The sequence below is a fragment of the Juglans regia genome, chromosome 5, assembly GCF_001411555.2.
Source record: "Juglans regia cultivar Chandler chromosome 5, Walnut 2.0, whole genome shotgun sequence".
Classification (NCBI taxonomy): Eukaryota; Viridiplantae; Streptophyta; class Magnoliopsida; order Fagales; family Juglandaceae; genus Juglans; species Juglans regia.
The window spans coordinates 18,186,278-18,199,677 of record NC_049905.1 but is presented as its reverse complement, the minus strand read 5'-3'; the positions used below and the strand labels follow the sequence as shown (position 1 = coordinate 18,199,677).

Genomic DNA, 13,400 nt, shown 5'->3' with positions numbered 1-13,400 from the left:
ACTATCAACCATTTGTCATTTCCAGTCAGTAGTATGCCGTCATCATACAATGAAAACATAATGAAGCTCTTCCTTGGACCTTTTGACATAGAAACAATGGTCCTCCATTATCATCGTAAACCCATTCGAGAAAATGACTCGATGGAATTTGAGACACCATTGTCTAGATGATTGCTTTAGGCCATATATAGATCATTTGAGCTTGCACACCTTGTGCTCTTGACCTTTGACTACAAAGCCCATGGATTGATCCATATAGATTTCCTCATCTAGTTCTCCATTGAGAAATATTGTCTTAACATTCATCTAATAGAGTTCCAAATCTATGTAAGCTACTATAGATAGAATCATGCGAATTGAGGCAAACCTCACCACTGGTGAAAACGTTTCCTCATAGTTTATACCCTCTTGTTGGGTATATCATTTCGCCACTAAGCGAGTTTTGTACCTTTCTATTGATCTATCCGAGTTGCACTTCACCTTTATAACCTATTTTTTCCCAATAGCCTTGCGCCATGACGGCAGGTCTACCAGATCCCAGACCTGGTTAGTCATCATAGACCCTATCTCATCATTTAGTACTTTCATCCACTTATTTTTAGTAGAAGACGAGAGAGCTTCATGAATTTTGCTAGGCTCATCATCATCTTGCAGAGCTATCGTAAAAGTTTTCCCTTCAATCTCAAAACGATGACGGGGAATACTTTCACGCATGCTTCTACTCAACCAAAGTTGTTGTGGTTGATTTACAAGTGGTGTGCTCCCACTCGGAGATAAGTCACTCTCACAATTTGTTGGAGCTTGAGAAATTTATTCCTCATTCTCAACTAAACCTCTTGGAGCGCCTTCTCTTGACTATAATCTCATGGAGTTCCAAACTCCTATCAACCTCACCCCTATGTGGGAACTCATCCTCTATGAAATCCACATCTCGTGACTCAATCTCAATAATAGTTCCATCAGATTATTCACCTATTAGCAAATACTCTTTTGAGTGTTCTGAATACTTTATAAAGATACATTTCTTTCTAGGATCTAACTTTCCATATTTATGAGAAATATTGTGAACAAAACCCGTTGAACCCCATGGCCGCAAGTTACTCAAATTGGATTTCTCATTAGTCCATAGTTCATATGTGGTGGAACATACTGATTTGGAGGCACTCGGTTAAGAATGTAGACTGTAGTCAAAAGTGCATCCTCCAAAATGAAATTGATAGGTTTGCTTGCGTCATTATTGACCTAGCAATCTCAAGCAGTGTTCAATTTCTTATTTCTGCCACTCTATTTTGTTGTGGCATACTTGGTATCGTCAACTGTCATTTTATTTATTTTCCATCACAGAGCTTTTTAAATTACTCAGAGAGATAGTCACGTCCGGGGTCAGTCCTCAAAGTTTTTAACCATTATAAGATATCAACTAAAGCACTCAAATGCTTCAAACTTATGGGAGATTAAGTAGATATGACCATAACGTGAAAAATCATCTATAAATGTGATGAAGTAAACACTTCCGTGTCTTGCCCTCATATTCATTGGACCACGGATGTCTGAGTGGACTAATTACAATGGATAAAATGCCCTAGTGGCTTTTCCAAACGGTTTTCTCTTAACTTTTTCCATAAGACAATGTTCACATGTGGGTAACGTGACCTTAACGAGATTGCCTATTAGGCATTCTCTAGTTAACCTAGTCATTCTTTCTTACCCTATATGGCCAAGCCTAGCATGTCATTTATATGAATCCAAATTACCAGATGCAGAAAGAAAAAGCAATAGATTCATTCATACTTGAATAATCCAAACTCATTATCATAAAACCGTCTAATAGAAAAACACAACTATAAAAGACATTATCCAAACATAAGAAAACACCATTATTTTCAAATACAATCCCAGAACCAAGTCTTAATAAAGTAACTACAGAAAGTAAGTTTCGTCAGATCTCGAGAGTGTATAGCACATCATGGAGAAATAAAGTGCGGCCACCCCGCAAGTCCAGCTTGTAGGTACCAAGTCCCAGCACCTCCATGCTAGCTCCATTCCCCACCTTGATATTACAACTCCTAGCTAGAATCTAGTGATACTCCACAAAATTGACTCGATCTCGTGTTATGCACTCGGTCGCTAATGAATCAACAGTCCACACAAGATATGAATGAGCAACCATCACATGACTAATTACAAAAACAATGCGAGAATAGTCAGAGTGTACCTTTTTCAGCTCAGTGCAGTCACGAGTGAAGTGACATTTCTTTTCGCAGTTGAAGCACTCTAACTTTGACTTGTTCTTCCCGCGCTTGCCTCTCTCGTGTCCTGAGAAGTTCCTGACACTTTCTTCACTTGTCCAGTAGCTATCCCTATCTTGGACTTCTTGCGCTTAGGCCTAGATGCCTTGTGTGAACCAGACTCAGCCATATAGGCCAAATGTTTGGGCTTAGCAGCCTCTAGGCGCTCGGCCTCAAGCTCCAAGTGACGCGAGACATCATCAAAGTCTTTGATGTTCTCATTGTGCATTAGATTCTGGCCCATTGTCTCCCAAAAATTTGGTAGTGAATGTATCATTGTGTAGACTTGTTGCTCATCAGTCAAGTTGTTTCTTGCCGTCTTGAGTTCGCGGATCATGGTCAACGTTACCCTAAGATATTGCTTCATCGTGTGGTCAGAGCGCATCTTATAAGAGTCAAACCTTCATAGTCAATCTGCGCAACCTCATGGTTGAAGTTCTCCCAAAAACTCAAGCAAAACAAAAAGAATGGCACCTATTGTAGATAAAACTATATGCAAAAAAAAGCTTTTGGTAAACTGGAAACAACTAAAAAACATGCTTTGATACCAATGTTAGAGAACACAACAGAATACCTCAAGCACAGCTTATTGAGTTGCTCCACAAGTCTATCCAGCTTGAACAAATCATCCAACAAGCCTCAAGCATTTCATCTTGGTGGTAAAGTGTACTAGGTAGAATAAATTAGAGTAACACACAACACATCCACAACCTAGATACTTTCTTAAGAGAGAACAAAAAGAGAGAGATTCTGTACTTTTTGGAATGTCAGAGAATCATTTGAGGGGGGCTATCTTTCTGTGCATCTCACATGGTTGGCCTTAAAGGCCAGCCTTTAAGCCACGCGTTACATGCCGTTACGGCATAGGAGGGGTTTGCCCATAAGAGAGGTCCCTTCCATCTTACATTTTCAAGAAGATTTGTTACCAAATTTAAAGTTGTTTCGATAAAGTTTGTATGAGTTTTTTTTTTCGTCTAAAAATTGTGTTATTTTTGTGTTTTCTCTTTTCATGATACAGAAGTAAATGATTTGACGATTTTAAAAAAATAGAAAGTTTTATGTTTAAATTGAAGTTGAAAAATTTTCTAAAAGATTTTTGAAAAAATGTTGAAACCAAAAGTAGCCTTTGAGGCTAATAAGCTTAATCCATTATTGTTGGAATGCTGGTGGCATAAATTAGAGAGAAGTAACCACAATACAACTCACCATATAGAGTGTTTCTTATTTTCTATACCGCCCGATACACAAATTCAAGAAACTAGATGTAAAGATAATGACACAATAACCACACGATATGTATACATGTGTGTGTATTATGAGATCTAATGATACAGACATGCTAGCAAACCAAACACCCAAACAAAGTGGTAATATATAAAATAAATAATAAAATTTACCTATTTCCATCAGCTTAAGTTTTTTAAATAAGTAGTGATATCACATCGTATTAGAGCAAAGTCTTAAGTTCCAATCCTGACTCTATACTTTATCACATTTAATTAAATATTCCACATGTCGAGTCCACTTACTGAAAGAGAATGTTAAGATATAAAATAAATAATAAAATATATTACTTCCCATCAGTTTAAGTTTTTGAAATAAGTGGTGATTTCACTCATCACTCAAAGTAGATCAGATGAAGACCAAAGCATAGAAATGATCATACGTACATGCAAGTGTTTTTATTGGGAGATGGCGGGAAATGTTCATGTGTTTCTAGCAAGCCTTCCTGCCCTAGCCTCAAAAATACCTATAATTAATCAAATTGATCATGTTAGTATAGTACATGCTTGTTGAGCTACTTGATTATTATATGTTGGCATATGTGTGTTCATGTATTATTTTGGCATATTCATTGATAAAACATCAACAGTTAAAGCTTGAGTCTGACTTTGTTTGAATGTACATACGCCTCTCATATGTATAGATTAAATGCCGTCCGCAACACAATTTTTTTTTTCAATTTTTCGGATATCTAGCTTCTTTTCTTCAAGCTCCATTTTTAACAGTACTAGTAGTATATGGCACTAAAACCATAAACTTTAGTAGCCATGAATGTCTTCTTAACCAGTTGGGCATTGTATCAAGCATTATTAGACTTTTAGCTTAATTTTGCCTAGAACATTTAAAATTATCCCCACTGTTTTGGACGTGTTTCGTACGTACCAGGAGGACTCCTCGGATAGCTGGGAGGTGGACCAAGGGACCTACTAATATACAAGTAAAGAAGGGAGCTCGGGGGCGGCCAGGGGACCCTCCGATGCTTAAGTCAATTTTCCTTTTTTAGGAAATGTTTACTTTGCCTTAAACTTCCGTGTCTTTGACCATACCTTGATTAGGCTTTTTATATTAGGTAGTTTGGAGTTATGTTGCTTTCATCCCAAGAAGTTGTCCCATCGTGTCTCATGCCTCATGCACGTGAACCAGTCAAGGGGCGTGATACCCTAAGGGAAATAATTAATGCAGTGTTAAGCTCTAACTCACATTTTAGCGCCTTCTTAGTCAGGGTCGACAAGTCCATCTCTCTCCCTTTGCGGCGAGAGCCATGGTTGCTCTTTCGGCATGCATTCCCACAGCTACTGTTTCACAACCGTCACTTCGGTTGCTTCTCAACCTGCTACAGCGGTACCCACCTTTCTTTCCTCAGTGAATGAGTTGTGGTTACCTCTTTTGCACGCTTCCTTGTAGCTATTTTCTAGGAACTTGAAGAGTTTGCATCCCCTCGGCCTTTCCTTGTGTCACCCACCTTCCTTTTCCCTAGTGATTGGGGGTTGTAGCTTCCCCCGCACACTTCTTAGTATCCACGTGCTGGTGATGATTCAAGGCGACTAATAGGTCGGTGTATGTCACCCCTGGCCACCTCTGTCGACTCCTCATTGTTCTTGGGCCGGGCCAAACAGACCTCTCACTTGGTGGGACAAGCCCACTAAAGGCCGTCATCTTCACTTTACCAGACCGATGGCCCTTCCTTTGGATCGTGGGATTTTGGCCGCTTGGACTGGGCCTTTTTACCCTCTCCACCCACATTGGTACAATGATTTTTGAGTTTGCTAAATCTAAACTACTGCCAACTCACTATAGTAAATCCAAATAATCTTTTGTGTGTTTTATATTCAAATGGAATGGAATAGAATTGAGAAAGATTGGAAGAGTGTGATATATGACGTTTCCAAATGTAATTAATTGAAGCCAGTTAACAAACTCTATGCTGAGGTATTTTAGTAGAGATGGAGCAATAAAGAAACATCCAAGAGAACATCTATGAAGAATCTGATGTACTATTATGGTGGCATATGAAAACAAATTGGGAAGACCAATAACTGTTTCATACATTCTTTTGAGTAAAGACCACAAATGTAACATGCTCATCTCCAACTCAAGTATTAATCTTAAGCTTCATGGTAAATTTTCATCATATTACGAATGAGACTAGACCTCCGACAATAACGACTACATTGTCTAATTCTTGTCACAGATTTTTTACGATAGTAATGACATTCCTTGGTTCCTAATTTCCCTTTGTATAACAGTTCAGATCGATTTCTTCATGAAACATGCATGCAGCAGCACTCTTTTAAGTAAATGTGCAATATCTACTGATTCAACAGTAGAGGTAAAGTTTCATCGCTTATTTCAAATGCATAATCAGATCCTAGACTGTTAGCCAAAGCTTTGAATTCATCCATCTCAGAGCTTAAAATTTTGAGACCAACCAACAAATCTCCACCAATCTGGCCCTGCAAGGAGGTCAGACACAATATACTCGTTATGCTCTTCTTAGAAGTAAATTTTAGTGAGAAACAACAGTCGAGTGAAACCAAATCATTTTGGAGAATATTATTAAAATACAAGTGAGCTTTTGTATAATTGAGAAGCCAATGAGCTAAAGGAATGTTAAGCACAACCTGTCTTTGGTAATTCAACATGCTGATATTCCAACGGCCACTAAAGGCATCCAGTAATTTCATTAGAGCACCTGGTCTCTCAGGGATGAAAAACCGACAGAGAATCTCATTTTCAATGCTTGATCCATCACCTGCCTGAAAATTCGAAAAAGGGTGGTTCAGAACTCTAACCTATGAAATGACAAACTTTAGATGATTGGATGAGAAGGGGGTGGTATTTTTTCTACGGGAAAGTAAATAAAATAGAGGCTATGGAATCTAATAAGAGTTCTATCTTGACAACGAAACTAAGAGTAGAGCAAAACAAGATAAGAATCAAGAGGCTATTATCATTAGTTCAATCAATAAAATATCTGGCTAAGTAAACAAACCCCCAAACCATGAACCTCAATTCTGAGAGACATTACAATTTTAATCAGGTCTGTACTTGTGTGAACCGCAACCAAATGAGATTCCCACTCCCAGAGTAGATAGACAACAAATTGGAGGACTCGGGAATCTGACACTGCCAGTAAAGATGACAAACAGATTAAGTTGAAATGTGGAACAAAAAGTTCTGTCCTCTTTCTTTCAACTTTTATTTTGCCTAAAGAGGTTTGTATTGAATCTTGGTTCCTATTATTTAGTTGACAGCTTGCCGAACAAGATCATTTAAATATTGCAGACCAATAATTGCAGCTTATTTAATATTTGCTTGAGGGTGATTGTAAAAACAGACAAACGAAGCCGATGATCTTATGTTCAGAAAATCCCATGGAACTAAAAGATAATAGTATAATTGGCTTCTAGATCACACATAAAAATTATTTTGTCTGCATACCGGTTCACAGAACTGTTTGAACTTTCCCCACTTCTCTGGAACATATGTAGCAGGGACAGACTCTTGCCGCCTACCAACATCAGCATGTTGGGATACCAAACTTAGTCTATTAAAGGTCATGTTTGCTCCACTGGTTATTGCTACAACATTTTCACCCTTCAGGCCATAATATTTGCAATATGCTTCTGCACCAGCAATGGCAAGGGCTCCTGCTGGTTCAAGTATGCTTCTTTTTTCCTCAAACATGTCCTGCAGCAAAATCTCCCATGATAATTTTTGGTATGCGAAATTGTATAATGCCGTTGCTACAATATCTCCAGAAATTTAGCAAGCTGATTTAGTCTTATCTTTTCGTTCTTCCTTTCTTTTGGGGGAAGGGGGGGTTGGTGGCAGGGATGGAAATCAAGAAATTGACTCCATGCTTGTATGAATAAGGAGGCCAAATGCCAAAAGTTGAAGTGTGATATGTTGTAGGCACACTAGCTAAAATGTTCAGTTTTTTCTTTCCGTTTTCTCAATAGAATTACTAACATTCTTTGTCTTTTCTGGCCAATGTATGAGTCATATCAAGTAGTATTAACCCTTTAACAGACATTGTTCCAAAAGCAAATCACATTCACACGGCTCACTTGAGCTTATCTCAACAAAAAAAATTTTTGGGTCCATCATGTATTAGGCAAGTATTAAATGTTCATCTTGATTTTTGAAACCTTGAATCAGGTTTAGATATCAGGTAACAGTGGCCCTCAGTAGCATGTTATCAGGAAATTTATGTTGTCTCTCATTAATATTAAAAACAACAGAAACTAAATACACCGTAAAATCAATGGAAAATTGTCATGCAAAAGCATGTGATATAAGAGTTGGAAGAGAGGCACCTTTATTGTTGCACAGATAGCATCCTGGTTTACAAGAACTACTCCATCCATGAGTTCTCTGCACAACTTGAAAGTTTCTTCCCCAACCACTTCCATAGCAACTCCATCTGCAAATCCTCCTATATTATCAAGCATAATTCGCTGCCCATGGAAAAGTGACAGTGCCATTGAATTTGCATCATATGGCTCCACCCCAATAATCTTGACCTACATGTAAGATGTTACTGACAGCGATTATTATGGTCTTACTCACATGTAAATAGAAGATCCACACACCGGCCAAAATAAATGGGAGGAAAAGTATCACATGGTAAGTGGGACAAAAATTGAATAAATACAACGATGAATTCCAAGAATCCATGACTTTACTTAAGCAGGATTTGTTCTATAGGCCCGTAACTCAGTATCCCTGATCACTAAGGAGACTGGAACTGAAGCATTTGAAATAAATGAATAAATAAACCAAGAATTTGGTCTTGAATAGTACATCTAACAAATAAATGATATAAAAAATAGAATCTTCAAGAAAATAAGATTTGAAACAGAATACAGGTCAGTAGAAGAGAGCTATCTGTCTGTTTAGAAACGCTGAGGACCAGCTTTGGAAAAGAGGAATGTACTCAACAGTTAAGTCACTCCTCAGTTGAATCACACCATCAAACAGAAAAGTGAATCATCAAATTTATTTCACACAATATGTTGTACTGGAGTAATACTAGTTAGTTATCATATATGATGTTAGTACATAGACAGAATAAAAAGCTTGTCATGCATCACCCCAATTTCTTATGGCATAGCAGAAAACTTTGAGCAGTCTACAAGCCAAAACCCAGGAATAATATTTTTTGTTCATCCTTTTGATATCAATGCATTGATAGGTTAGATTAAACGAAGTTTTCCATTATGTCACATTTCTTATTTGAAAGTGTTACATAAAGACAAAGTGCCCAAATGTCATGAACTCAAAGTTTGACTTGGGTGCTTGAACCCAAGAAGTATGTTATGTTTTCACTTTTTAAGTTTCTCAGGCATTCCACTGAAGTACTAGCCCAAATACATTGCTTCGTTGAATCTCAAGGAAATCAAGTCACATACCTCAGGGCAAACTGTCTTCACATAGGCAGCAATTCCAGCTATCAGCCCACCACCTCCAACAGGCACAAAGACTGCATGTAATGGAGTTGGCATTTGACGCACGATCTCCATTCCTACAGTCCCTTGCCCCGCTATGACATCCGGGTGATCAAAACCAGGTACAAATGTTCGGCCTTCTTCTTTGGCCCGCTGTTTTGCATATTGTTGTGCGTCAGCATAGCAGTCGCCAACAAGTACAGCTTTAGCACCTAACCTCTCCACCGTCTTCAGCTAAACATGTGTAATACCAAAAGAAATTGAGATTACGAAAATTAAAAAAAAAAAAAAAAAAACAGACAAAACAAAAGCTTTTGTTCAGAAGGGGAAAGGGCCATCAACTTTGATTTCAGAAGTTGTAACGGGCATCGCAACTACAGCATCACAACCCAACTTTTGTGCAGATAACGCAACACCTTGGGCATGGTTCCCTGCTGATGAACAAATGACTCCCCTATCCAACTGTTCCCTTGAAAGCTTGGCCATCATGTTATAAGCTCCCCTCAGCTTGAAGGAGAACACCTAGCAATTTGAAACTTCGAAGACATTAGCTGTGTTTTCTAGTGTCAGTGCACAAAGCATTTTCTGTTCTGAAAACGTGGAAGACCAAAAAAAAGGAATTAAGGGCAATTTCTAAAAGCACTTTCCGATAAATGAATCCTTTGAAAAGACCAAAATGAATCCTGATGATTGAAATTTCTAGAACTGGTTTCATTTGTATTAGTTAGAAACTTTACTCTGTAAATCTCTTTGTAATGCTAGCCCAACTCGTAAGGTGTGAATCATAGTTGCTAGCTAGCCAGTTTTGTACATATTTACTTTCGAAACATTAAAAAAGGAGACCCACAAACAAAAAAGATATAAAGAAGGTTTTCTCGGTTCTCCTAGTAATTGTGAAGATTTGCTATTGAGTTTTTTAGTCAGTTTATTATTTGAATTTCTTCTCTTGTTTCCATTTCATTTTATTGTTCAGAAAGACGAAAATGAATGGGTCAACAGGTCTATGAGAAGCCTTTGAGAATCTGTTTCTGAGAACATACTCCAGGTTGAAGATCCTCTCTCTTGAGCCAAATATGGACACCAAGCCTCTCAGAGAGCTTTGAAGCATATTCCATTGGTGTCTCGACCGCAACATCATAAACCTTAGACGACAATATCTTGGGCAAGTAACCGATGGCATGCTGGAACCCATACCCGCCATCTCCGGCGGCCGCCGCCAACTTTTCAGGCGCAACACCAAGAAAGCCACTCTCATACACTAAAGACTCAGCCGAGACTTTCATTAACTGGGGTGGCATATGATCTGAGGTCTCAGGTGGCGTAGTACTGATTAGAGGAGTGAGCCCTAAGGGCTTGTGGGAGTTCTGCAGCGCAGGGTTTGTCAACGTTGCAGTAACAACATTGGAGGGTCGGGTTTTGTGGTATTTGTTTAGGGTTAACGTTCTGATCATGGGTGGGAAGGGAGAGTGGTGGGGTTTGCTGCGAGATAAAGGAAAACCAGGTGAAGAAGTGAAGCAGAGAACCTCCATTCTTGGAGACACAAAGAGATGCGAGCAGTACTCCATGAAAACCCTTCCCCAACCCCAACAATCCTATATGTATATTTGGACCACCAGAATTCTAGCAACACCAAAACAGAATATACACGACTGGTCTTTCCTAATAAAGAGCATGCAGAGTATATTTGACGTGGAGGCTTTTATGGGCTATTTATCATCCAGCTTTGTCTTGTAGGCAGAGTGACTTTGTACTCTGTTTTGGTGTTTCCTAGAATTCTGGTGGTGTGTATATATATACACACACATACACACAGAGATATATACAGATTTGTTTTTTTTTTTATTGGAAGGAGACATATACAGATGTGTACGCAACTGAGAGCTCGTTTGTTTTCGAAGATAAGATGAGATTAAAGTTAAAAAGTTGAATAAAATATTGTTAGAGTATATTTTTTAATATTATTTTTATTTTAAGATTTGAAAAAGTTGAATTGTTTATTTTATTTTGTATTGAAAGTTGGAAAAATTGTAATGATTAGATGAGATAAAATGAAATGAGATGAGATGTTTTCTTAAAACAAATAAGACCTGAATGTATTATGATGTGTGTATGCATCCCGCTGTCAAAGATATCTTTCCTTATGGTTTGATCTGATCTTTCAGATATGTATATATATATATATATATATATACATGCACTAATATAAAATTATAGGTACGGTACGTCAAAGCACAATATTCTACTGCATGCAAACGTAAACGATCTGAATTCTTTTCCCACGAATTTACAAATAACTCTAGGATATGTTCTAAATATAAATTTTGCATTAAGTTTTTTTTTATAAAAATGTGGGCCTATCAAGAAAAATTGAATTTTTTACACGTTTTTTTTATAATATGGTCTACTATTTTATAAAAAGCATACGCCAGATTTATATATTTTGGACTTATATATATCATTATTCTTAATTTATATATATACTCTAAATCTCATGAAGTGATCCCCCATTTCACCTAAAAATCATGAAAGGAGTACTCCAGTACTTGAGTGGCAAGGTTTTTTGAGCCTTCCTCGATCCTAAGCAAATAGTACTAGTGGAATATGACGATCGAGCAGAAAAAAACAAACATAATGCATCTTTTCAATCATAGTGGAACAATTCCGGTTAAACATCATCTTTGTGGGCATGTCTACGTGCTCTCCACGTTATCTAATTATTTTTGTTTGAGCCTATCTTTTTCTTCGGGATAACTATGAAGATGATTCGTTTGGCAACACAATTATTTTCAAGTATTTTAATTAAGATATTTTCTTCTTAAACATCACTCAAACACAAAACACTTTTTAATTTTTAATTTTTAATTTTTTCATCTAATCATTACCTAATATTTACAATTTTCTTAAACTCACAAATAAAACACAAAAAAATATTACTTTTCATATTTTAAAACAAAAATAATATTAAAATAATTTTTTAACTTTATAATATTTTAATTAAAAATCTTCAATTCTTTCATATATATATATATATATATACATATATATATTTATATATATATATATATAATGTTACCTGAAACATATGCACCTTTATCGAATTATTCATTTTCAATATTTAATCGGGATGTAAGGGGATTCCCCCCTGGCACCCAAGCCCAAAAAGCCTGTGCATAAAAGAAAAGCAAGATCAAAAGCCTAGTCCAGGATAAATAGTCCCTAAACCGGTCCATGGGAAAGCTCTCTGAACACAACTTGTAGGAAGAGTGGTGCTGCAAGGGATGAGACTCATCGGTTTGAAGACCCCTCGAGTAGTGTTCAGTCCTCAAGTACCTTCCCTCACAACAAGCATGATATACGGGGAGTCATATTTGATCTACTGACAAAGAAGGCATAAATGGACCAGAGGTGAGACAAACTGAAAGAAGAAGGTCGGAGAACCACACCACATTAATGACTCAACCACCTGGCCAACATACCACATTTATGAAGCTGTCACAGAGACATGCCACATTTAAAGGTTCTGACACAATGAACAGTACGAGAAACGCGGACTTTATGGGAGCAGGCACAGTCTGCTCCCCAGACATATAGTATAAATAGCAGATCTCAGGTACGAGAATATCTCTCTAATCCCTAGACTCCTTTAATTATTTATAAACTTTCAAGAATATTTACTAACTTTGGCATCAGAGGTTACTCGGCATCTAGGCCTCCCTCTCAAAGCCACAGTCTTTTCTATCTTTTGCAGACCCATTTTCGAAGACCTAAGTTGTTAGAGTTTGGTCCAAAAGCATACGAAACATGATGTTAACACTGGACATTGTCCACACCTTCATTTTACAAACAAAAAGGCATAGCTAAGCTAAATCAATGATTTTCAAATTATGGGAGATAATTAGGCATGGGTATTCATTACCTTCAATTTGGAGTCTGAAAGAATTTCAGCTAACCACAACCTTCAAAGGGCTCACTAACAAGCCCGCCCGCCTCAGTCACGTGCTGCCCAATCAAAAGCACTCAATTCCAGAAGCTACAATCTGCACCCAACAATCCAATTTATTTTCAAAACCTTTCAATCTCAATACCAGAATATATATGAAACAAAATCAATACAAAAAAACGTATACAAATAAAAGCATTGAGTTATAGGAGTAATGATTTTAATCACAATATTAACTGCATAAACTTACTAAACCATTTAAAGTACAAACCACTTTCCTTACATCCTTTTCAATTAGGGAAAGTCAACATTTATATACAACATCAAACCATTTAACTTCTATCCATACTTAGCACTAAGCCAAACATTGAAAAATTAAAAGTAAACACCAAGCATTATAAATATAGTTTTTAAAATGAATGCATTTGCATGTTTGCT

General features: G+C 37.3%; 1 protein-coding gene across 1 annotated transcript; it reads right to left on the bottom strand.

Annotated features, from left to right (window-relative positions):
• Nucleotides 1-5,757: 5,757 nt before the first annotated feature.
• On the bottom strand, nt 5,758-10,798 carry LOC108985026 (threonine dehydratase 1 biosynthetic, chloroplastic-like). The gene is made up of 7 exons (XM_018957160.2): nt 10,063-10,798; nt 9,365-9,544; nt 8,987-9,256; nt 7,892-8,098; nt 7,014-7,262; nt 6,194-6,328; nt 5,758-6,025 (listed from the first exon to the last, which is right to left on the bottom strand). The coding sequence occupies exons 1-7, from the start codon at nt 10,585-10,587 to the stop codon at nt 5,882-5,884; spliced, it is 1,710 nt and encodes a 569-aa protein (XP_018812705.2). The 5' UTR covers nt 10,588-10,798; the 3' UTR covers nt 5,758-5,881.
• Nucleotides 10,799-13,400: the final 2,602 nt, after the last annotated feature.

Bases quoted from the DNA above. Each gene is read 5' to 3' on its own strand.
- LOC108985026 (XM_018957160.2), bottom strand. From the start codon at position 10,587: ATGGAGTACTGCTCGCATCTCTTTGTGTCTCCAAGAATGGAGGTTCTC. The intron at 9,545-10,062 runs GTATGTTCTCAG...TCAAATTGCTAG, and splicing joins GAGAGGATCTTCAACCTGGA to GTGTTCTCCTTCAAGCTGAG. The intron at 9,257-9,364 runs GTTGATGGCCCT...ACACATGTTTAG, and splicing joins TTACAACTTCTGAAATCAAA to CTGAAGACGGTGGAGAGGTT.